We start from the raw sequence: 25,545 nt of genomic DNA, 5'->3' as shown, positions 1-25,545 counted from the left end.
TTTTATGCACTAAAAAATTATTTGGCCAAGACCATTTACTAGGTGAAGACAATCTCTTTAACAAATTGTCCTGGGAAAATGGAATATCTACATGTAAAAGAATAAAGCTGGACCTTTACCTTACACTATATACAAACATTACTTCAAAAAGGATCAAAGACCTAAATTTAAAAGCTAAAACTATAAAATTCACAGAAGGAAACATAGATGAAAATATGCATCATCTTGGCCCAGAGCAGTGGCTCACGCCTGTAATCCCAGCACTTTGGGAGGCCGAGGCAGGCAGATCATGTGAGGTCAGGAGTTCGAGACCAGCCTGGCCAATTTGATGAAATCCCATCTCTACTAAAAATACAAAAATTAGCCGGGCATGGTGGCGTGCACCTGTAGTCCCAGATACTCGGGAGGTGAGGCAGGAGAATTGCTTGAACTTGGGAGGTGGAGGTTGCAGTGAGTGGAGATTGCGCCACTGCAAAAAAAAGAAAAGAAAAGAAAAGAAACAAAGAAAAGAAAATATGCATGATCTTGAATGATCTTGAATTTGATAATAGTTTCTTAAATATGGCACAAGAAGTCCAGGCAACAAAAGAAAATACAGAAAAATTGGATTTCATCAAAATTAAAAACTTTTCTACATCAGACAGGTGTGGTAGTTCACACCTGTAATCCCAGCACATTGGGAGGCTAAAGCGGGCAGATCACCTGAGGTCAGGAGTTTAAAACCAGCCTGGCCAACTTGGGGAAACCCCATCTCTATTAAAAATACAAAAATTACCTGGGCGTGGTGGCATGTGCCTGTAGTCCCCACTACTCGGGAGGCTGAGGCAGGAGAATCGCTCAAACCCAGGAGGCAGAGGTTTCAGTGAGCGGAGACTGTGCCATTGCACTCCAGCCTAGGCAACAAGAGTGAAACTCCGTCTCAATAAAACAAAACAAAACACCAAAAAACTTTTCTACATCAAAGTACACTATCAACAGAGTGAAACCTACAGAATGGGAGAAAATATTTACAAATTATGTAAGATTTACAAACATATATCTGATAGAAGTTTAATATCCAGAATATATGAAGAACTCCTATAACTCAACAACAAAAAGACAACCTAATTTTACAAAGGACAAAGGAAATGAAGAGACATTTCTCCAAAGAAGATAAATAATTCACCAATAAACACACCAAAAGATACTCATCATCTTTAGTCATCAGGAAAATGCAAAACAAAAGCAAAAACAGAAAACCACGATGAGATATCATTTCATACCTAATAAGTTGGCTATAATTAAAAAAATGGAAAATAACAAATGTTGGAGAGGACATGGAGAAATTGTACGTTGCCAATGAAAATGTAAAGTGGTGCAGCTACTGTGGAAAACAGTTTGGCAGTTCCTTAAAAAGTTAAATTTACCAAAGATTTATGATGTGATTCAACAATTCTAGTCCTAGTTATATCCCTAAACAGATTCAAACAGATCTTCTGTGCCAATGTTCATGGCAGCATTATTTACAGTAGCCTAACGGTGGTAGAAACAACTCAGATGTCCATTAATGAATGGATAAACAAAATGTGGTATATAAATACAAGAGAATATTATTCAGCCATAAAATGAAATGAACTTCTAATACATGCTACAATAGGGATGAACCTTGAAAACATTACGCTAAGTGAAAGAAGTCAGACACAAAAAGACAAACATATTGTATGATTCTACTTAAATGAAATAGCTAGAATAGGCAAATTCGTAGAGACAGAAAGCAGAAGAGAGGTTACTTGGGCTGAGGGGAGGGGAAATGGGGAATTATTGCTTAACAGAATTTCTGTTTGAGGTGATGAAAAAGTTTTGGAAATAGCGGTGGTGGTTGCACAACATTGCGAATGTCAATCATGCCACTGAATTGTATATTTAAAAATGGTCAAAATAGCCAATTTTATGTGAGACGTATTTCACTGCAATAAAAAACATTTTAAAAATTATTCTGAAAGAGGTTGATTAACTTTATCAGACTGCTAGGAGGTTCAAAGCACAAAAACAGGCTAAGAGCCCCTGTACTGCAGGACCTAGCCAGTCACAGTGGGTATCAGAGGTGGTGGTGGTAGACTCTACCTTGATGACCATGAGTACCACCATGTGGGCACTGCTGGATATGAGACTAGAAGAATCTCATTCCCCTACCATTCATCAGTCCACCATGGCTATCTTATTTATTTATTTATTTTGAGACGGAGTCTTGCTCTGTTGCCCAGGCTGGAGTGCAGTGGCACAATCTCGGCTCACTGCAACCTCCGCCTCCCAGGTTCAAGCAATTCTCATGCCTCAGCCTCTTGAGCAGCTGGAATTACAGGCACGTGCCACCACACCCAGCTAATTTTTGTTTTTTTTAGTAGAGACGGGGTTTCACCATGTTGCCCAGGTTGGTCTAAACTCCTGGACTTAAGTGATCTGCCTACCTTGGCCTCCTGAAGTGCTGGGATTACAGGTGTAAGCCACTGTGTCTTGCTGGCTATCTTATTTTTGGTCAGGAGTCTGGTAGTCGTGGTTGATTGAACAATGGAATTATGAAATATCCTCCTTAGATACTGTAGGGACACCCAAGATCTTTATGCCCAGGAAGTTTACAATCAAAAAGGTACTACAAGACAAACCACAAAAATGACTGAAGAAAAATTACACAATCAACTACAGGATTCTGATTACAGGAACTCAGACAAGAAAGAGAAGTGGACACCAAAGGAGTCAGGTTAGGTTTCAGTCCTGCCCCGCTCGGTGGCGGCTGAACGATCGGACACACGCACCGGCACTGGACGTGGTGTGTGAAGGTGGTGATGTTGATGTTCATGTTCCCGGATGAGGAGGCCTTCCTTTTGTGTTCCTGTTGAAAGGTCTCCTCATTGTATACTTCACGTTTAACATCATATGGGAATGAGCTTTGCCTGGACTTAGAGCTGAAGCCAGAGATGGCGCTCCTCTCTAGTTGTGCCATTCCTGGATGAGTGGGAAGAGATCAAATAAAAAAGCATTTTCAGTAATCCAGATCCTCAGCGTATTTTTGAGGAAATAAAATTCCTATATAATAATGTTTTACACTTTCATAGCATCTTTCAGTTGTACAAAACTCTTTCTCAATGTTGTATAATTTTATGTGTATTCTTTTCATTTTTCAAATGGAGACAACAAAACCCAGAAGTTTAAACAGTCTTTGCTGTTTGATACTTATTAGAGCCAGGACTAGAACCCAGGTGTCCTGGTGGGAGGCCTAGTTTTCTTTATATTCAATTGCGTTGATATGTTGTAGGAAAATGATCAAGAGATAGACAGTATTAATCAACAACTTTCACTGAAAATGCTCACTATCCAGCATATATGAAGAAGTCCATATGAAGGGTTAAGTGCTCAATACAAGTCTTCTAACTCCTTCTCTAAAATAGCAGCCATCATTACCCCTTTACCTTCTACTTTTCTTCACAGCACTTGCCAGCACCTGATTCATTATTTGTCTGTTTGTCCACTGTCTGTTTCCCCCACAAAATGTAAGGCCAGGGGCTGGGCGCAGTGGTTCACATCTGTAATCCCAGCACTTTGGGAGGCTGAGGCGGGCGGATCACGAGGTCAGGAGATTGAGACCATCCTGGCTAACAAGGTGAAACCCCATCTCTACTAAAAATACAAAAAATTATCTGGGCATGGTGGTGGGCGCCTGTAGTCCCAGCTACTCAGGAGGCTGAGGCAGGAGAATGGCGTGAACCAGGGAGGCGGAGCTTGCAGTGAGCTGAGATCCGGCCACTGCACTCCAGCCTGGGCAACAGAGCCAGATTCCGTCTCAAAAAAAAAAAAAGTAAGACCAGGAGGCAGGACTGTGACTATTCACAGCAGCAGCCCCAGGACCCAAAATAATGGTTTTCACTTAGCAACTTAGCAGGCCCTTAACAAATATTTCTTGAATGACTGCCAAGTATACAGTTAGTGGCCTCATGGTGTAGCAGAAAAAGCTACCGAAGTTTGAGACTAGACTGGGCAACATGGTGAAACCCTCTCTCTACTAAAAATAGAAACAAAATTAGCTGGGCATGATGGCATGGGCATGTAGTACTAGCTGCTCAGGAGGCTGAGGTGGGAGGATCACCTGAGCCCAGCAGGTGGAGGTTGCAGTGAGCCAGAATTGCACCACTGTACTCCAGCCTGGGTGTCAGAGCAAGACCCTGTCTCAAAAAGAAAAAAAAAAAATCGGCTGGGTGCGGTGGCTCACACCTGTGATCCCAGCACTTTGGGAGGCCAAGGCAGGTGGATCATGAGGTCAGCAGATTGAGACCATCCTGGCTAACATGGCGAAACCCCATCTCTACTAAAAATAAAAGAAAAAAAAAATTAATCGGGCGTGGTGGCGGGTGCCTGTAGTCCCTGCTACTTGGGAGGCTGAGGCAGGAGAATGACATGAACCCAGGAGGTGGAGCTTGCGGTGAGCCAAGATCACACCACTGCACTCCAGCCTGGGCGACAGAGCAAGACTCTGTCTCAAAAAAAAAAAAAAAAAACAACCAAAAACAAAAAGAAAATATATCTATATTATCCTGCTTTTTAAAAAGATTGAAAAGATAGAGTAAATGAGGATGGATAGGGATCCATCTCTGGGAGAAAGTATAACCATTCTTAATAATCTATGTTTTTGAACAATAAGAAAAACATAAACTCTAAAATTCTTCCACATAAATGTAGAAAAGCATATGTATAAACCACATACCTATAAAATATGTTGGTAAACCCTCAAATTATATAGATTACACAATTATATAGATGATGGGTGATACCACACATAAGTTTAATGTGTCAGCAACTTTGTTTTCCTTCAGAACAATCATCATCATCATCACCAACATTTATTGGGCATTTATCCTATGCCATGCATTGCACTAGATTTTTTCACGAGTTATGTCATTAAATTTCCACAATAATACCAGTACTACTATTTCTTTCATTTTACAGGTGTAAAACTAAGATTTTAGAAAACGTCAGTAATTGGGCCATAGTTATATATTGTATTTTTACCCTCAAAGCATTGCGTAGAAGTAGTATGCTGTATAACAACCATGAACTAAAGATCACAAATTCACTAAACCATTGAGGTGACTGGGGAATACATAAGAGGATGGGAGAGGTATTTTACAATATATCACTTAAGATAATTAGTGCTTCATGTCTCTCACAAAAAGAAAAAAAGGTAGAACTGTGTATTAAAATGTAAGGAATTCCGCCCCCCACCCCGCCTTTCTTTCCCCACACGTAGGAATACAGACCCAATCTTCCTTACTTTCCCCATATAATTGTCCAGTGTACTTCCATGAGTAGTCTCTTTGTTCCCAGTAACCTAAACAAGCCTAATTAGTCTGCTAATGACAAAACTGATATCCTGGGTCACATCGAGAGTCTAGAACCCAGCATTTTGTTCTGAAAGTGAAATTAAAGCAGGATTGGTGTAAAATAGGCAAAATATGACCGTCAAGGAGTGGTGGGAACAGTGGGGCTGGCAAAGGCAGCAGAAGCTGCTTAGCTCCAGCCATTCTCGCCATTGGTCAATGTGGGGCCCGGAATAGCTTAGATCTGATCTTTTCCAGGAGAAGCCATAATGCCAGATTTTTATGTGGAATCTTCTGACTTTTAAATGTTGTCAATTACTTTACATATGTTTACATATACATCTACATATGTATATATATGTATATTTTTTATTTTTTATTTTTTTGGAGATGGAGTCCAGCTCTGTCACCAAGGCTGGAGTGCGGTGGTGCAATCTTAGCTCACTGCAACCTCCACCTCCCAGGTTCAAGCAATTCTCCTGCCTCAGCCTCCCAGGTAGCTGGGATTACAGGCGTGCGTCACCACACCCGGCTAATTTTTGTATATTTGGTAGAGACGGGGTTTCGCCATGTTGGCCAGTATGGTCCTGAACTCCTTATCTTAGATGATCCTCCCGCCTCGGCCTCCCAAAGTGCTGGGTTTACAGGCGTGAGCCACCACGCCAGGCCTATTTAAAGTCTTTCAGCAGAAGTAGTAATACGCACAGAGATGCACTTTGGGAAGATGAAATGTGCCAGTGTTGTGTTCTAGAGCTGAGCTGTCCAGTATGGTAGCCACTGGTGACATGTGCCTATTTAAACTTAAAATAAAAAATTCAGATCCTCAGTTATACTAGCTAGATTTCAAGTGCTCAACAGCCATATGGCTAGTGGTTACCTTACTAAACAGTGCAGATATAAAACATTTCCATCATCACAAAAAGTTGTTGGACAGTGGAGATAGGAGAGACTGAGGCAAAACAGCCAATTGGAGACCATTAATATTATGATAATCTAGGAGAGGTTATCAAGTCATAAACTCCTACAACCACAGTGAGGATGGCCAGGAGGAGCAGGTGGAAAGTTGTCTTTAAGGAACTCCAACAAATGTCTGGCTAACAGCAGCAAGAGTAAACACATGGTTTCCTTATTATTGTTTTTTAAGTAATTTTCTTTGGAATTTCTCCAGCTCCATTATGTCTTTCTTGATTGATTTCATGTACTAGCAGGACCCTTCCCAAGAAGATGCAATGACCAGAAACTCCTACTGTTGAGTAGGCCCCACTTAGCAAGACCTACTGAATCAGAAACTCTGGGGCCATCAGTCTGTTTTAAGAAGCTGTCCAGACTGCTGGGCCCCCAGAGTTTCTGATTCGGTAGGTCTTGCTAGGTAGAAAAGAAAGCAAAGAAGCTGTCCAGGTGATTCTGATAAAAATTAAAGTATGAGTACCACTATAAATATAGTGGATTATCTTTCATGAGCCTTTCAGTGCTAAGTTTGGGGGCCCTGTTAAAATACAAGCACTTTTGGCCTAGCTCTTTCACCCTCCATAGTACCCTTATCTATCCATCCATCCATCCATCCATCCATCCATCCATCCATCCATCCATCCATCCATCCATCCATCCATCCATCCATTTATCTAATTATTTACATTATCTGTGTTCAGAGTGTTTTAAAAGTAAAAAATAGGCCAGGCATGGCTCACTGGCTCATGCCTGTAATCCCAGTACTTTGGAAGGCTGAGGCGGTTGGATCAACTGAGGTCAGGAGTTTGAGACCAGCCTGGCCAACATGGTGAAACCCCCTCTCTACTAAAAATACAAAAATTAGCTGGGTGTGGTGGTGTGCCTGTAGTCCTGGCCACTCAGGAGGCTGAGGCAGAGAATTGCTTGAACCCAGGAGGCAGAGGTTGCAGTGAGCCAAGATGGAACTACTGCATTCCAGCCTGGGAGACAGAGCAAGACTCTGTCTCAAAAAAGAAAAAAAAAAAAAGTCAGGAATAAAAAGTTTAAATACAATCCAATTTTATGGCTATTGACCCAAATGATATGAAATCTTGAAAGCTAGTTTAGTTCCAGGAATATCTTCCCCCTGAACTTTCTTATGTTTTCTATAATCATGTAAAGGCTAAATTCACTTCCAAAATTTCAAAATAAGCATTTGTAATTCCATCAGAAACAACCCTAAGCGTGTCACTACCTGGGTTTTTATGGAGAATGTATTGGGAATACAGAAAAAGTATAAGCAAAGAGCCTGGCCTTTAGATCCTTTAGTCACTTTGAATAGCGGCTAGGGATGACTAATAAGATGACAGTCCTTAAGTGGATGACCATTGGACACATAGGACAACCACCTTCCGTGCAATGTGGAGACTGTAACACGGTGTGTTGGAGAGATGCTCATTATTGGGGTGGGGGTGCTGGAGAAGGCTTCACAGGGGCCCCTGACACATCAATAGCATTTGACATGAAAAGAAAGGGGCAAGGAGGTGGGGGTGGGGATTCAGTCACAGGGAATAAAATGAACAAAAGCAGTGAGGTCTGAAAGGAGGAGGAACGGCCGGCCGGGAAGTCAGGCCTCGGGAGGAAATGGATGGGATAGGGGGTGGGGTGCAGGTAGCACATCAGTTCTGGGGCTTTTGACAATATAGACAGGAGAATTTGAAAGGATGCAGCTTGCAAAACGCACACACTGTCTCTTGTCATTGCCATCCACACGGCCTTTGAAAGTAGAGACAATACCTGAGAGATAAGCTCCCAGGGACGACCGTCATTCGTTCATTCCACAGATACTGACTGAGCGCCTGCGGCGTGCCTGGCTCTGCGGCATACCTGGGTACCTGCCGGTGACAGACGCAGCCCCCGAGATGGGACCCGCTGTGGCCTCGCCGCTCACCGCCTGCAGCCCCCGGCGCCCGGGCGTCTCCCGGCAGCGGCTCACCTGGCTCCTTGGCGGGGGCGGGAGTGCGGGCGCTGGGATCCCACACGGCTCCCGCCTGGCTGGCGGCGCTGCGGACGCGGATACCGGCGGTTCCCTAGCCGTTGTGGCTTAGCCCGCGGACGTTCCGGGCGGGCAGAAGATGAGAGTGGGGGAGGGGACGAGGAAGGGGAGCATGAGCAGCTGGGCTAGGGAGCCGGGAAAGGGGTACCTAGGTCGCCCTCCTTATACCTGAGTCGTGGGAGCCCCTTGGTACTTGGTAAACCTGGGTACCGAAGCTCCTACTCTCTCTGAGGTTTTACTATTCTTGATCGAGGGCCAATTTGGTGCCAGTCCTCGTGCCCTGAACATACAGCAATGCACATGTGTACTGCACAGACGGTAATTCACTATCGTCTCCGGAAGACTTAGCCTTCCTCAGGTCAGAAGCGGTAAAAGGAAATGGAGGCTAGGAGGGTTACCCAGGTCTCCAACCATAGGCTCTCTGCCCCACAGGCCTGGCTCTCCCCACTGGATGACACCTTCCTGCCCAGATCGTCGGCTCTGGATGCAGACATGCCGTCTGCACTCACTCCCTTTACCCTCCTCCCACCCTATCCCTGTCCCTATCACTGTCTCTCACTCCACCTTGTATTCCTGCTTGGCCCAGTTACAGTTTTACACTTGTTTGTTTGATGACTGTGTTGATGTCTACCTTATTATGCACTTTGTGTATTCCTTTTTGTAAATAATCTTAGCCCTATGAGGGCAGGGATTTTTATCCCTTTCATTAACTGTTTTATTATGAGTGCCTACAACATTGTGGTGGACATAGGAAGTGTTCAATGAATTTGTGTTGAATGATTGCCCTCCCATTGACTGTAAGCTCCACGCAGGCAGCAACTGTAGTTTTTAATCACTTTTTAACTACAAGTGCTTGGCACCTAGTAGGCATTTAATACACATTGGTTGAATGAGTGTATGAATATACTGCTTACTTTATCTTTACCCTTCCATTCCCCTCACCTCATTATCCCAATTTGTAGGATAAAAATGTGCATTTCTGAGGATTCCTACTTCCAACCTTCCTCCTCACCCCTTGTAACCATTCCCTCATTCCCTCGATCCCCCCAACCCCATCCCTCATTTCTTCACAACCATGTTTTTGCTCTTACTTCCCCTTCACCCTCCGTCACTTCTTAGAAAGCTTCCTAGCCTCCCTAGTTTGGAACATTCTCAAGCATCATGTTTTTGTAGATAAGAGAATTCCAGCTAAGCTACATTGGATCCAAAACAGCTTTCCATGAATCACCCATGACTCTGTTTTTTGGTTTTATATTGCTTTCCTTGAGGAGGACTGATAATCCTGTACCACTTCTTAAATTGAAATCATGGTCATTGTTCACAATTTTTATAACAAATACTTATGGGACATGTTTTATGTTATAGACATTGTGCTAGATATTGGGACAAGATAGGCAAAGTCTGAGCCCTCCAAGGTGTGTATGACACAAAATAGAATAATCACAGGAAATGTTGAGAAATGTCCTGGCTTGGACCTAGTTATTTCTAATACAAGAAACTAAGACAATGATGCAGGATCTGATTCTTCTGCTCATTGTAACAAGCTTTAGCATAGGTGTAGGTTGATAATGGATGTAGGCATGGGGTTATAATGCCTTGCCCATTCACATTTATCTTGTTTAGTTTTTACAAATGACTCTGTTAGTCGGGAATGCAGGGCAGGAAATCTCTTGTAAAAGCTGGAACTAAGGTTCAGGAAAGGTCATTTGACTTGCCTAAATTCGATGAGACTTCTGCCCTCTTCTCCTTACTCGAAGAGGCCTGAGTTGAATGCTTAAAATCCTCTTCACTGATGGCTCTTCAGGGTAGGAGTCAGTTTCAAATCTTCAGTGTAATGGTTTTTTAAATGCTTCTCAAAGGGAGATATCAGACTTTCCTGAATCAGAATTACCTAAGATGTATTATAAAAATACATGCTCTTGATGCCTTCCTCTGACCTACCCAATTAGACTCCCTGTGAGTCCTGGGAACTTGCATCTTAAACTCCCAGGGTGATTTTTCTGCATGTAAGTTTAAGAACTATTAGGAGAGTTTGAATGGAAAGCCTCAGCTTTTTTTTTTTTTTTTTTTTTTTTTTTTGAGACGGAGTCTCCTTCTGACGCCAGGCTGGAGTGCAGTGGCGCGATTTTAGCTCACTGCAACCTCCGCCTCCCGGATTCAAGCAATTCTCCTGCCTCAGTCTCCCGAGAAGCTGGAACTACAGGCTCAAGCCACCATGCCCAGCTAATTTTTGTATTTTTCAGTAGAGACGGGGTTTCACCATGTTGGCCAGGATGGTCTCTATCTCTTGACCTCGTGATCCGACCGCCTCGGCCTCCCAAAGTGCTGGGATAACAGGCGTGAGCCACCGCGCCCAGCCCCTGGAAAGCCTCAGCTTTGATGCAGGGTTAACATTTGCCTTTGGGACATATTTCGTCAGCATCTCGAAGAGTAACCCACATGTAGAGTAACCCATATGTCCTTGAGCAGATGGGAATGCAACAGCCTTCTGGCCAGAACCTGTCTCTCACTTTTTTTTTTTTTTTTTTTTAATTTGAGACGGAGTTTCGCTTCTGTTTCCCAGGCTGGAGTGCAATGGCGCGATCTCGGCTCACCACAACCTCCACCTCCCGGGTTCAAGCGATTCTCCTGCCTCTGCCTCCCGAGTAGCTGGGACTCCAGGTGCGCGCCACCACGCCCGGCTAATTTTGCATTTTTAGTAGAGACGGGGGTTTCGCCATTTTGGTCAGGCTGGTCTCGAACTCCCGACCTCAGGTGATCCGCCCGCTTCGGCCTCCCAAAATGCTGGGATTACAGGCGTGAGCCACCGCGCCCTGCCACCTGTCTCTTTTTCATGCAAGTGTTTTTTGGAATTTGGGGGTTCAGCTGAGCAGGTGCTCCGCTGCTAGTAACTACTCGCAGTTAAAGATCTTTTGACTCTTTCCCCGACACGCTATTTGTCACTGTCGTTTTCCACCACAGAGCCAGGTATTTGCCCTGCCGGCCACGGTGGGGCGCGCGCGGCGTGTGCTGCCCGCTTATCTCTTCCTTCCCTGGTCCGCCTTCGCGCCCTTAAGGAGACAGTTCCTGGGAGTTTCTGCCTTTGGGCTCCAGTTGTTGCTCTCTTCTCGCGAGAACTGCCCCTCTCATCCTCTCCTCTCACGAAGCCCCGCCCGCGAAGAGGTTCCATATTGGGTAAAATCTCGGCTCTCGGAGAGTCCCGGGAGCAGTTCTCGCGAGAGTACTGCGGGAGGCTCCTGTTTGCTGGCTGTGGAACCGCGACCACTGGAGCCTCAGCGGGCGCAGCAGCTGGATCCGGAGTACTGCGACGCAGCTCGGAGTCGGCCTTGTAGGGACGAAGGTGCAGGGAGATCGCGGCAGGCGCAGCCTTGAGCGCCGGAGCGCGTCCCTGCCCTTAGCGGGGCTTGCCCCAGTCGCAGGGGCGCATCCAGCCGCGGCGGCTGACAGCAGCCGCGCGCGCGGGAGTCTGCGGGGTCGCGGCAGCCGCACCTGCGCGGGCGACCAGCGCAAGGTCCCCGCCCGGCTGGGCGGGCAGCAAGGGCCGGGGAGAGGGTGCGGGTGCAGGCGGGGGCCCCATAGGGCCACCTTCTTACCCGGCGACTGCCGCTGGAAAATGTCTCAGGAGAGGCCCACGTTCTACCGGCAGGAGCTGAACAAGACAATCTGGGAGGTGCCCGAGCGTTACCAGAACCTGTCTCCAGTGGGCTCCGGCGCCTATGGCTCTGTGTGGTGAGTGTCGCCGGGCCTGGGGCCGCTGTGGGCAGGGTGGCCCCTCGCGCCCGAGAGCCAGGCCTGCACGACTGCTCTGCGTTGCGTCAAGTGGCAGGAATTTTCCTCGGGGGAGGGCCTTGCTGCCCCTTCGAGCTCTGCCTGTTCTGCACCTCCTGCACCCCTCGCCCTGCACTCACGCGGGTATTGCGGTCCACCGTGTGCAGCGCTCAAGTCCGCTGCGAGAGGTAGGTGGTGGTGCTGGAGCTCGGTTCTGGCTAGCACCCTGCGCCTTCGCCTCTCGGAAGGTTGCTGCTCGGCGGCAGGCACCGGGGGAAGGGCTGCTTCCTTGGGGGTCTCCCTCCGGACCTGGAGCAGAAGGACCCTCTCCCGCGATGCGCCCACGCTGTGGCGCCGGACCCTGTCCTCTGAGCAGACAAGCTTGGGGAGCTGCCGGGAGAAGCAGAAGGGCAGAGCGCAACCCGAAGACTGCGGTCATCTAAACAAAACTGACCAGGAAGGGAGCTCTCTCCGGGCCTTTTTTTTTTTTTTTTTCCCCAAACCTCTGTCGAAATCCCATCTCGAGAAGTGTTCTTTTTGAATTCGCACTTGAATTAGCAGCGATCCATAGAGCTTAAAATACCGACTTTATCTCGGTGAACACTGTGCCAGCTTGAGTGGTGTGTTTCCGATTCGGTTGAAAGCGTATTTCCTTTCTGTGGAGGGGCGGCGGTGGTAGTGCCTGCAAGAACGCTGCAGCTTGAGAAACTGGCAGTCTCACTGATTAGTCACATACCACTGCTCATTTAAGTATTGTTCGACAAAACAGTTTTTTCATTTGGAGCAAGAAAGATTCAGATCTGTAAGGCGCCCTCAAGATCAAAAAATTATTAACAGTGCTAGGAGGTATTGTAAGTATTTTTTGAGATAATTCCTGCGAATACTGTGTTTTAAAAGTCCCTTTCAGAGTTTGCAGGGATTTATCTAGTTATCTGCATTTATGGCCTGAGGTACACGATGGTTTTCGTAAGGATATGGAACCACATAGAAAAGGAAGGGAAGAGATACTTTTTAGCTTTAATTTACACCGTGAGTGTGTTTTAAATTAAGTCGATACCATGTAATTTCCAGACCTGAAATATTTCACTAACTGCTCTCTAATTTTCAAGGTTTTATACCCTGTATTTTAGATTTTCTATAATTTAAAAGCTACGGATCTGAAACTAAATATCAGATTTAACTGTTAGCTTTTTCTGTGTTTTAGTAATTCGTATTGTATGCGTCATTTGAAAAGGGGCCTGTAAAATAGTTTTTTGTTTTGGAACAAATTCCAGGCTTTTGGATGTGTTAATCTTTAAATATGATTTCTGTGTTTCCCAAAGTCACATCATGAATTTCCTGTTTGGTAGAATCTTCTGGGTAATTGAGATTGTGCAATTGTGTCCAGTAACAGATCATATTGCATTTTCTAGTTCAAGCTGCTTAAGTTATGTTGCAGATGGCACCGTGCGTGACATCTTTCTCCCATTTTTACAGCATGGCAGTTTACATTTTAAAGGAATTTGCAGGATTTTACATTCAGAGTGTGTGTGTGTATAGTTGATTTGCAGCATTTTACATTCGATATATACATGTTAATATATGTATATCCATTCAGTATATACATATTATGTATATCTAGTTGATTTGCTAATTTTCAAAGATGTATTTGGATCATTGTTCTTTTAATATTTTATAGCTCATTAATATACTTCCATTTTTTCATTCTTGAATTGACACATTCATTTCTGTAGTATCACGTTTTTGTTTTCAATGCTATTTAAATTTTAATGGAGTGATAACAGCAGAATAACTCATCTATAGAGGGTTTGGGTGAACTCCAGTTGAATTCCTCGCAAAGGTTCAGTACTGTTGGTGACTAGCTCTGCACTGGAACAGGAGATCCAGATTTACAGTGAAGTACCATTAAAATTAACTCCACATTTCTTTAGTGGTATATTTTTCTGTGGTATAAAAGCCAGCAGAGGCCGGGCGCGGTGGCTCAAGCCTGTAATCCCAGCACTTTGGGAGGCTGAGACGGGCGGATCACGAGGTCAGGAGATCGAGAAAGTCCTGGTTAACACGGTGAAACCCCGTCTCTACTAAAAAATACGAAAAAGTAGCCGGGCGAGGTGGCGGGCGCCTGTAGTCCCAGCTAACCGGGAGGCTGAGGCAGGAGAATGGCGTAAACCCGGGAGGCGGAGCTTGCAGCGAGCCAAGATGGCGCCACTGCACTCCAGCCTTGGCGACAGAGCGAGACTCCGTCTCAAAATAAAAAAAAAGCCAGCAGTATCTGACACTTAAAAGTACTTTTATTGAACAGATTTTTAAAAATAGGTAATATATTCACATTGTATAAAATTTGAAAGTTTTAAAAAGGTATTCAGTGGGCCGGGCGCGGTGGCTCAAGCCTGTAATCCCAGTAGTTTGGGAGGCCGAGGCGGGTGGATCAGGAGATCCGGAGATCGAGACCATCTTGGCTAATACAGTGAAACCCCATCTCTACTAAAAATACAAAAAATTAGCCTGGTGTGGTGGCAGGTGCCTGTAGTCCCAGCTACTCGGGAGGCTGAGGCAGGAGAATGATGTGAACCCGGAAGGCGGAGGTTGCAGTGAGCCGAGATCGCGGCACTGCACTCCAGCCTGGGCGACAGAGCGAGACTCTGTCTCAAAAAAAAAAAAAAAGGTATTCAGTGAAAAGTCTCGTTTTTTGTTCTCCAGCCACTCTACTGTCTTTCTCAAAGACAAGCGCTGTTAAGTGTCTTGTGTCTTTCCAGGGGGGCAGAGTTTTTTTATTTGCTTGTTTGTTTAGTAGTCTTTCTACTAAAGGGATTTAAGATGTAACCTACAGCATATTGGTGAAGGAAAATACAGCTGAAACTGAAATTATTTGACAGTTAACAATAAACAATTATAACTAATATTGGAATGAAAATACCAGAATTTAGATTTACAATTAAGTGTTATCTTATTCAGAGTTTCGGTGTAGTTATTTGAAGTTGTTCTTTTCTTTGAGATGAAGTCTCACTCTGTTGCCCAGGCTTGAGTGCAGTGGTGCCATCTCGGCTCACTGCAACTTCCACCTCCTGGGTTCAAGCGATTCTCCTGCCTCAGCCTCCCAAGTAGCTGGGACTACAGGTGCCCTCCACCATACCCAGCTAATTTTTAGTAGAGACGGGGTTCTCCATGTTGGCCAGGCTGGCCTCAGACTCCTGACCTTGAGTGATCTGCCCTCCTTGGCCTCCCAAAGTGCTGGGATTACAGGCCTGAGCCACTGTGCCCGGCCTGAAGTTGTTCTTTCAATGAGTACCTTTTTATGTGTGGCAGAAAACATTTTTTGGAACTTCTTTTAGAATCCACTTTGGAGCCTATGATACTCTTCTTCTTCTTTTTTTTTATTTTGAGACAGAGTCTTACTCTGTTGCCCAGGTTGGAGTGCAATGGCACCATCTCTGTTCACTGTAACCTCCACCTCCTGGATTCAAGCGATTCTCCTGCCTCAGGCTCCCAAGTAGCTGGAATTACAAGTGTGCAACACCATGCCCGGCTGATTTTTGTATTTTTTAATACAGACAGGGTTTCACCACGTTGGCCAGGCTGGTCTCTAACTCCTTACTTCAGGGGATCTGCTCACCTTGGCCTCCCAAAGTGCTGAGATTACAGGGGTGAGCCACTGTGTCTGGCCATCCATCTTCATTTTTTTGAGAGCAGATTTGATTTTAGGGAATAACAGTCCATTTGAATCCAAATAATTTAGGGAATTTGGACTCAAAGATTAGGCAATCAGGTTGGTGATACTACTGTTTTAGGTCAGATAGAAGTTACAACTATAAAGTAATGACACAGCATTTTTTGTGTGACTTCTTGAACTGGACGTGAAGTCTGCTTCCAAAAATATCTCCGAATTTTATTTTATTAATATTTATTTATTTTGTAGAGATAGGGTCTTACTGTGTTGCCCAGGCTGGTCTCAAACTCCTGGCCTCAAGCATTTCTCCCACGTTGGCCTCCCAAAGTGCTGGGATTATAGGGATGAGCCACCACACCCAGTCCCTGAATTTTATTTTCAAGAATGAAAATAAATTAATAGAATATTTCAATGAATAAAATTCATTCATTGAAATATTTGTCAGTTTCCTAATTATTGCTCTGAAGTGCGGTATACTTTGATGTGTAACATTTATAAATTATTTTAAGCCTATATTATTTTAATTTATACTAAGTATAGTAAAAAAACAAGTAGCAGCCTGTGTGAGAACCAATTATGAATCAAAATAAGGTTTTACATATATGCCTTTCCTTTAAAGAGTAAAGGGAACTAGACTAGGTCTTGCAGTTTTAAGGAACTTTATGTATTGTCTGTGAGGGGAAATGAAGCAAAATTGTTTAAGAATACATTGTTGCAAAGCATTGATTTTGGGGTTTTGGGACAGAAGGGGAGAATCTTTGTGGTGAGTTTAAGGAAATACAAACAGGAACTTAAAAGTGCCTTTCCTCTGGGGTACTGTTTTTCCAGGCCCTTGCTGTTGATTAGAGGAGGTGGGGCACTGGTAACCATAAAATAGGAGTTGATAGTTGAGAATTACTCTTAGATCATATTCAACTGTTTATTCAACAGTGTTTATTGAATACCTACTATGGGCCAGATAGCTAGGTTCTGGAAGTAGAGTGCTAAACAAGACAGAAACAAGACAATCCATTCTCAACTGGAGCTTATAGTCTAGTGGGTTTAATAACTACATTTTGTGGATTGCTTGCTATGTTCTAGCATTGTGGTGTGCACTGTATCTTCAGCATAGAAAGTATATAACAAAACCTTTGGTAAAAGGATAGCAAAACTTGCTAAGAAATAAAATACAACTTCCTAAGTGCTTTGTGGAACAAGATTATTCTAGTATAATAAAAATAAATGAAGCTAACTTTTTTTAAACTATTAGTGGCCATTCACCGTTTTAAATCTTTTTTTAAATTATTTTTTATTTTTTTTAGAATGAGCCAGGGCGCAAAGAAATAAAAATGCATCATTATTAAGTATACAAGGGTGACTTTCTTGACTCCTGACCAGTGAGAAGGTCTGCTTTTCTAGTAGTGATAGTAGGTCCATGCTGAGCTTTCCATTCTTTTCTTTGTAACCAAAAGTAAGGTAGTTGCCTGTATGTTACCAGTGCTAGTCAATAAGAAATCTTTAAACATAATTAATGGCAAACATTTATATTATTTATGTATAAAGATTGTTTTAAGAAAGAGTTCATTTGAGGCTGACTGTAAAGTCATTTTATTTATCAAATCCCATTTTTCCACTTTTTTTTTTTTTTTCGCCCAGGCTGGAGTGCAGTGGCACGATCTCGGCTCACGGCAACCTCTGCCTCCCGGGTTCAAGCAGTTCTCCTGAGTAGCTGGGATTACAAGTGCACGCCACCACGCCTGGCTGATTTTTGTATTTTCAGTAGAGATGGGATTTTACCATGTTGGTCAGGCTAGTCTCGAACTCCTGACCGCGTGCTCCGCCCACCTTGGCCTCCCAAAGTCCTGGGATTACAGGAGTAAGCCACTGCACCTGGCCTCCACTGGTTCTTCTTTAAAATAAGCTTATCTGGGATCTCCAGGTTTTCAATTCTGGCAGTTTGATTTCTTGATACTGAGGAGTACTCTGCTTTTGATTTCTTCCTAGCCCAGTCTCAGAGATGATCTGTGTTGACTTTGCCTTTCATGGGCAAGAGTACAGATATTGCTGAGCCTCTAGGGCCTACAGTTCAAAGATGGAAGAATTCACTGGGGTAGATCACCCTCACTTTAGAATTAAATGACATTTTTAGGGATTTTTGCAGTTTATAAAGTGTTTTCATTCAAAGCGTTATCAATCAGTTCTCACTAGCTCCATGGAGGCTGATATTTATTAACCCCATTTTATAGATGGACTCATTCATTAAAAGAATGGCATACTTGTCAGTGCTACTTTTAGTAGTCTCCTTTCCGATAGATGTGGGCTGCTGAGGTTGTGTGGTGGCACCTTCTCTTATGCAGTTCGCCTCCTGTTGTGAAAAAGGGATTGCTGAGTCACTCGGAATAGAGCTTGAGTGTAGGAAAGCAATCCCACCAGTGTCATTGCCCAGTTTATGTGAGGGGAAATGACTTAATTTAACCCATTAAAGTCATGTCTCCTTCTCAGAACTGATAAACCAAAAATGCACTCATTGCCTAGATTAAATTTTTTTCTGAAGGAATTATTAGGCAGTGCAAATAGTTAATTCCTGAATATATGAATCCTATTGGTTTGAAATTCTTTAGTGTACATTTATGTAAAGTTGGGACTGTCCATACATGTTTGTGTTATGTACATATAGGATATAAATAGAAATAACTGCCTCTCCAGCCCTTTGAAAATATATTAGATTTTTGCTTTTTGCAGTAAAATTTGTTGTAAAACTGATTTGTTCTTATCTAAGAGGTATAATTACTGCAGTGCTCAGAAGTGTCTCATCATAAAGTGGGTGCTCCTGACTTAGAGCTTAGGAATTTCTTCTCATGGCTGCTATGGAAGTCATACACCTATTTCATCAGAAAAATAACCAAAAACTTCTTTAAACTTGGAAATGTTTTTTGTAAAAGAAACATCAGTATTTGGAGTTGTTTGTCTTTCACAGTGCTCCCATAAATTAAGTACAGGCACAACTCATCTTATGCTTCACAGATAATTGCCTTTTTTTTTTTTTTTTTTTAAACAAATTGAAGGTTTGTGACAACCCTGTGGTAAGCAAGTCTATTGGCATCATTTTACCAACAGCATGTGCTCACTTCATGTCTCCATGTCACATTTTGGTAATTCTCGCAATATTTCTTTTCTTTTTCTTTTTCTTTTTTTTTGAGACGGAGTTTCGCTCTGTCGCCCAGGCTGGCGTTCCGTGGCGCGATCTCGGCTCACTGCAACCTCCGCCTTCCAGTTTCAAGTGATTTTCCTGCCTCAGCCTCCCGAGTAGCTGGGACTATAGGCATGTGCCACCACTCCCAGCTAATTTTTGTATTTTTAGTAGAGATGGGGTTTCACCATGTTGGTCAGGCGGTTTTCGAATCCTGACCTTGTGATCTGCCTGCCTTGGCCTCCCCAAATGCTGGGATTACAGGTGTGAGCCACCGTGCCCGGCAATTCTCGCAATATTTCAAACTTTCTTCTTCTTATTAAATGTTATGGGGATCTGAGATCACTGATCTTTGATGTTACTGTTGTAATTGTTTTGAGGTATCTGGAACCATGCCCATAGGCAGACTTAATTGATAAACATTGTGTGTGTTCTGACTGCTCTGCCAACCAGCTGTTGCCTCTCTCCATCTCTTAAGGCCTCCTTATTCCCTGAGACACAATAATATTGGAATTAGGCCAATTAATAGCACTACAGTGGTTTCTAAGTGTTCAAGTGAAAGGAATGGTTGCATGTCTCTTACTTTAAATCAAAAGCTAGAAATGATTAAACAGTGAGGAAGTCATGTCGAAAACTGAGATAAGCTGAAAGCTAGGCTTCTTGTACCAAACAGCCAATTTGTGAATGCAAATGAAAAGTTTTTGAAGGAAATTAAAAGTTATATTCCAGTAAACAAATGAATGATTAGAAAGCAAAACAGCCTTGTTGCTGAGATGGAGAAAGTTTTAGTGGTCTGGATAAAAGAACAGACCAACCACAACATGCCCTTAAGCCAAAGCCTAATCTAGAGCAAAGCCCTAACTCTCTTTAATTGTATGAAGTTTGAGACAGGTGAGAAAGCTGCAAAAGGTAAGTTTGAAGCTAGCAGAGGGTGGTTCATAGGTTTAAGGAAAGAACTTGTCTCCATAGCATAACTTTATAGTGCAAGGTGGCTGGGGGCGGTGGCTAACATCTGTAATTCCAGCACTTTGGGAGGCTGAGGCAGGCAGATCATCTGAGGTCAGGAGTTTGAGACCAGCCTGGCCAACATGGCGAAACTCTGCCTCTACAAAAAATACAAAAATTTGTTTTTTGTATTTTTTGGTGTTGTGGCGTGTACCTGTAGTCCCAGCTGCTTGGGAGGCTGAGGCAGGAGAATTGCTTGAACCCGGGAAGTGGAGGTTGCAGTGAGCCACTGCAACCAAGTGGCAACCGAGATTGTGTCACTGCACTCCAGCCTGGGTGATAGAGCAAGAGTACATCTCAAAAATAATAATAATAATAATAACTTCCGTAGATGAGACATTGCTTCTCAGAAATGAATAAAGCAAGTAGTTTCTTGAGGTGGAATCTACCGTTGGTGAAGATGCTTATGAACGTTGTTGAAATGACAACAAAGGGTTTAGAATATTACATAAACTTAGTTGATAAAGCAGCAGCAAGGTTTGAGAGGATCGACTCCCATTTTGAAAATAGTTCTACTGTGGGTAAAATGCTGTCAAACACCATTGCAGGCTACAGAGAAATCTGTCACGAAAGGAAGAGTAAATCAATGCAGCAAGCTTCACTGTTGTCTTATTTTTAGGAATTGCCACAGTCATTCCAACCTTCAGCAATTATCACCTTGATCAGTCAGCAGCCATCAACACTGAGACAAGACCTTCCACCAGCAAGAAGATAATGACTTGCTGAAGGCCCAGGTGACCCTTAGCATTTTTTAGCAAAAAAGTGTGTTATTTATTTATTTATTTATTCATTCATTCATTTATTTTTTCGAGACAGAGTCTTGCTCTGTCACCCAGGCTGGAGTGCAGTGGCACAATCTCGGCTCACTGCACCCTCCACCTCCCAGGTTCAAGCAATTCTCCCCCCTTAGCCTCCCGAGTAGCTGGGATTACAGGTATGCGCCACCATGCCCAGCTAATCTTTGTATTTTTAATAGAGATGGGGTTTCACCATGTTGGTTAGGCTGGTCTCAAACTCTGACCTCAAGCTATCCTTCTGCCTCAGCCTCCCAAAGTGCTGGAATTAATAGATATGAGCCATCGTGCCTAGCCAATAAAATATTTTTAAATTAAGGTATGTGTGTATGTGTGTGTGTGTATATATATATTTTGACATACTACTAGTGCATACTTAATAGAGTACATTATCATGTAAATATAACTTGTATTTGCATTGGGAAACCAAAAAATTCATGTTACTCATTTTTTTGTGATACTCACTTTGTTGTGGTTATCTGGAACTGAACTCATGATATCTGTGAGGTACACTTGGATGTATGTGTTAAGGATTTACAAAATTAACCAGTTTTCTCATGCAGTGTTCAAGTCTATTAATAATTTATTCTAGGGAAGAAGAAGTGGTGGTTTGTAAATTCTGCACTTAACAAAATACTGGGTTTTGGGCATGCTTGGCTCCAAGGCTGAATGTAGTGGGGAAAGAAGTATATGAGAGTGAGGAGTCTAGGATTTCCAAGTTTTGGCCTTGGGCAAATGGATATATTTTAGTGCCATTTTCTGAACTTTGTGTTACAAAGTTACAAAGAGTGTTACAGGGTACAAGATTATAGAGAGAATGGGGAAGGAACATAGGTTCATGGTAATCTCCTTGAGGATAGGACTCATTATACCTTGAGTGTCTACCATGTATGGTTTGCTGTAAGTGCTGGAGATGTAATATGAATAACAAAGACAAAAATTTCTGCCTTAAGAAGCTATATTCTGGCCAGGTACAGTGAGGGATTATATTCTGTAATCCCTGCACTTTGGGAGGCCAAGGTAGGAGGTTTCCTTGAGCCCGGTAGTTAGAAACCAGCAGCCTGGGCAAAATGGGGAGACTCCTCTACTAAAAAATAAAAATAAAAAATTAGGCAAGCTTGGTGGCACACTCCTGTAGTTCCAGCTACTTGGGAGGCTGAGGTGGAAGGACTGCTTGAGCCTGAGAAGTTGAGACTGTAATGAGCTGTGATCCTGCCAGTGTACTCCAGCCTGGGTGACAGAGTGAGCCCCTGTCTCCAGAAACAAAAAAAAAAAAAAAAAAGGAAGCTATATTCTAATGGGGATGGCAGTGGAAGTATATAATAAACAAGTAAAATTTATAGTGTGTGAGGTAAGTGCTGTGGAGAAAATGCAACAAGGGAAGGAGAGTGAGTGCTAGGATGCCTATTGCACTTTTAAGCAAGGTGAACAGGGTAAGCATCATTGATAAAGTAACAATTGAGCAAAAACCTGAAGAAGGTGATATAGAACACTGGTTGGACATGGGTGAGGATGTAAGAACATTCTAGGCTGAGGATTAACAAGTGTGCAAAAGCCCTGAGGTAAGGGCCCTGTGTTCCAGGAAATAGCTAAGAGGCCAGTACAGCTGGAGCTAAATGAACCAGGGGCCAAATATAGGGAGAAAAGTGGAGTGAGGGATGGGTCGCAGATGTTCAGGGATCATGTAGGGTCTTATTTGCCTTTATAAAGACTGTGACTTTTCCTTTGAGTGAGAGGGGAAGCCTTGGAGGGTTGTGACCAGAGGAAGGACATGACCTAAATCATGTTTTGACAGATCACTGCGCTCTAGGGTCCCAAGTGTTTCATTTCGGTTCCTTACCCATTCTACCCTAAATGACTACTGTGAATAGGATAGAATGGTGGAGTTAGATGAATTGATGCAGAGCTCTGACCCATGCTCACAACTCTCATTCCAGCAGTCCCAGAGTGCCAGAGCCAGTATTTTTGTTGGGCCCTAGAAATTTAGGGTATTCCAGTCCAGCTCTTTAAATAACATGGGCTTCCTTTACTTTTTCAGGTTTTTGTTGCCAAAAGGAAGGGAGCAGAGCTTAGCTCAGCTGGAAAAGGAAGATGAGTCTGCTGGCAGATTGTTTTTTAACTTCTTTGCCTTTTAGGGTTTTTCTTACTTTTGGATCGTGTTTTAAAAGTCATTTTCACCTTCTTTCAACAGTTAAACATTTAAGATCTTATTTATTTGATTTTATTTGACTCTTTTTCTGACTTACATTCCTTTGCCTTTTCCCCATTATAATACTTTTAGTAGAGATTGGACCATTGTTATCTGTCATTAATATCTTGGCTTTGAGGTCCCAAGGACTTCTCTGTTAAACTTGAATACATTGTATAGATTGAAAGATTCTACAGACATGTGACCCTATAAAAACCCATATTATTTATTGTCGTCCCTGCCTTTACAGATGTAAGCCCCCCTCCTCTTTTCATCAGAGCTCTCCCTCTTTTACTGCTCTATCATCAAGTTGCAGAAAATAAGTTTTCCTGCAAACATAGATTCCCATGGCAACATAACAGAAAGGTAATAGAACAAATGTTTATTTTGTCTAGACCTGCTGTCTGAGTAACATTAGACCCTGAACATGTTGGCTCCTGTTACTTGAATGTGTGGTTACAAATTCCTTATTTTCCTCAAAACTTACTTCTCTTAGACCTTCATGATATTGTCACTGTGCCTGTGATATGAAGGAAGGTATGTGTGTGAGTATGTGTGCCTTACTGTCATTCTACTCAAAAGTATGTATTGATTGCATTTTCAAGCTTATGGCTTAAAATGTAGACACCACACAACATGTGAGCATGTGAAGAAAAAAAAAAATACCAGTTTTGTCCTTTGTTTTCATAAGTTCATTAATTTAGTATTTCCAGTGCACTATACTAGGTGTTTTGTTTACAGAGATTTAAAACAGAAGAAGGGTACCTGCTTTCGAAAATATCAGTCCAGGCTGTGTGTGGTGGTTCACGCCTGTAATCCCAGCACTCTAGGAGGCTGAGGTGGGCGGATCACTTGAGGTCAGGAGTTGGAGACCAGCCTGGCCAACATGGTGAAACCCGTCTCTGAAAAAATTAGCTGGGCGTGGTGGTGTGTGCCTGTAATCCCAGCTATTTGGGAGACTGAGGCATGAGAATCGCTTGAACCGGGGAGGCGGAGGTTGCAGTGAGTCCAGATCGCACCCCTGCGCTCCTGCCTGGGCAACAGAGCAAGACTCAGTCTCAAAAAAAAAAAAAAGTATCAGTCCAGAGGAGACATATTTATGTTTCCTCAGAGATGGCTTTAGGAGTCCTTTGTAGCTTTTATTTTCTGCATTCTTCCTGCTTAAGTTGGCATTTGAAATCTACCTTTGTATTGCTAATTCTTCTCTTAAGATCTTTTTAGATTTTTCTATGTCTCAAATTGAGTGACTGCTGTGGTTTGAATGTATTCTCCAAAGTTCGTATGTCAGAAACTTAATCCCCAATGCAACAGTGTTGGGGAGTGGGGCCTAAGAAGTGATCAGGTCATGAGGGCTCTGCACTCCTGACTGGATTAATGTCATGATCAAGGAAGTGGGTTAGTTATCACTAGAGTGGCTTTATTATTAAAGCAGGTTCAGTCCCCTCTTGCTCTCTCTCTCTCACCGTCTCTTGTCTTCTGTCACCCTCTTGCCTTCCACTACTGGATTACACAGCAAGAAGGCCCTAACTAGATGCCAGCACCTTGATACTGGGCTTCCCCGCCTCATGGACTGTGAGAAATAAGTTTATTTTTTTATAAATTATCCAATCTGTGATACTCTATTATAGCAACACAAAATGGACTAAGATTGACATACTGGTCACTTTTTACATCTAAGGTAATTTTATGCAAAGGTATATATTGGAAATCTGTGTCAGATAAGCCTTTCCATCTGATGATTCAGATGTAGAAATGATGACATCAGCATGTGTTCACACGAAGTCAAAACAACATCTTTTGATCTGCCAAGGGCTCAGGGAGGATGTTTTAGGAGGAAAAAGGAACTGTGAGGGTAAGAGTCCTTTAGTTCCTTAACCCATCCCTATACTTGCACTTGGGGTAATGTCTCTGGCTGTGACAGTCTTCTCACCTATAACATGTGGCCCTAATCATACCCTTACTTTTGTCTGACACGCGGTTGAGATGTCTGGCTTATGCAAGTGTATATTTAACTCATCTTTCTTGTATTTCCTCATCCCTGTAGTAGGTATAACTTGATTCTCGAAATAATTGCTTTGCTTTTAATATCTCCAATAGCTATCTCTTTTTTTCTCTCCTGTCAAATCTTTTATTTAGGGCTTTAGCTGGCATGAACCTTCTGGAACTTAGGCTTTTAAATAAATAGTTTCTATTTATGTTTTCTTCTCCAGGCTACCAAATGCTGGTGAAAATATTAGTTGTCTTGCTCATTCAATGTAATAAACTATTATGTACTAATGAGCATAGTATTAAGTTGAAGTGAAATGTTGATATTGGCTTCTTATACTGATATACTTCTTATGTCATTCCCTCATTTGACATTAAGTTTGGCTTGCCTCATTTTCTGATTCCTAGTTTAGTGTTCTGAGTGCGTTATGCTTTGAATGATCTGTTGTGAAATGAGCAATCTCAATATTAAATGATACTGATGCTAGAGCAAACAAAAAAGTTAGCAAATTAAGAGAACAGGCAGTAAGTACTATGAGCATCTATTAAGCTCTTTCTGCATTCCCAAATATAGTACAGGTTCAGTGTTCCTTATCCAAAATGCTTCGGATCACAAATGTTTTGGATTTTGGAATAT

The 25,545-nt window shown here is 43.0% G+C and overlaps 2 protein-coding genes across 7 annotated transcripts in view; one reads left to right on the top strand and one right to left on the bottom strand.

Annotated features, from left to right (window-relative positions):
• Positions 1-8,296, bottom strand: part of SLC26A8 (solute carrier family 26 member 8) — an 80,409-nt gene extending 72,113 nt beyond the window's left edge. The window contains exons 1-2 of the mRNA XM_005553202.5: positions 8,163-8,296; positions 2,793-2,982 (exon numbers count right to left, since the gene is read on the bottom strand). Of these exons, the coding sequence (XP_005553259.3) occupies positions 2,793-2,980 (188 nt within the window). The 5' untranslated portion in view covers positions 2,981-2,982; positions 8,163-8,296. The remainder of the gene's footprint in view (positions 1-2,792; positions 2,983-8,162) is intronic.
• Positions 8,297-11,547: 3,251 nt separating this feature from the next.
• MAPK14 (mitogen-activated protein kinase 14) overlaps positions 11,548-25,545 on the top strand; it is a 103,945-nt gene continuing 89,947 nt past the window's right edge. For 2 of the 6 annotated variants that reach the window (XM_005553192.4, XM_005553191.4), the window contains exon 1: positions 11,548-12,060. In XM_005553192.4, the coding sequence (XP_005553249.1) occupies positions 11,945-12,060 (116 nt within the window). In that variant the 5' untranslated portion in view covers positions 11,548-11,944. Of the gene's footprint in view, positions 12,061-12,176; positions 12,288-25,545 lie in introns of those variants that run through there. The other 4 variants (XM_045390739.3, XM_045390740.3, XM_065542947.1 and 1 more) reach the window with 3 other exon arrangements.

This window comes from Macaca fascicularis, chromosome 4, assembly GCF_037993035.2.
Source record: "Macaca fascicularis isolate 582-1 chromosome 4, T2T-MFA8v1.1".
Classification (NCBI taxonomy): domain Eukaryota; kingdom Metazoa; phylum Chordata; class Mammalia; order Primates; family Cercopithecidae; genus Macaca; species Macaca fascicularis.
The sequence above is the reverse complement of the archived record's forward strand: the minus strand, read 5'-3'. Positions and strand labels throughout refer to the sequence as shown.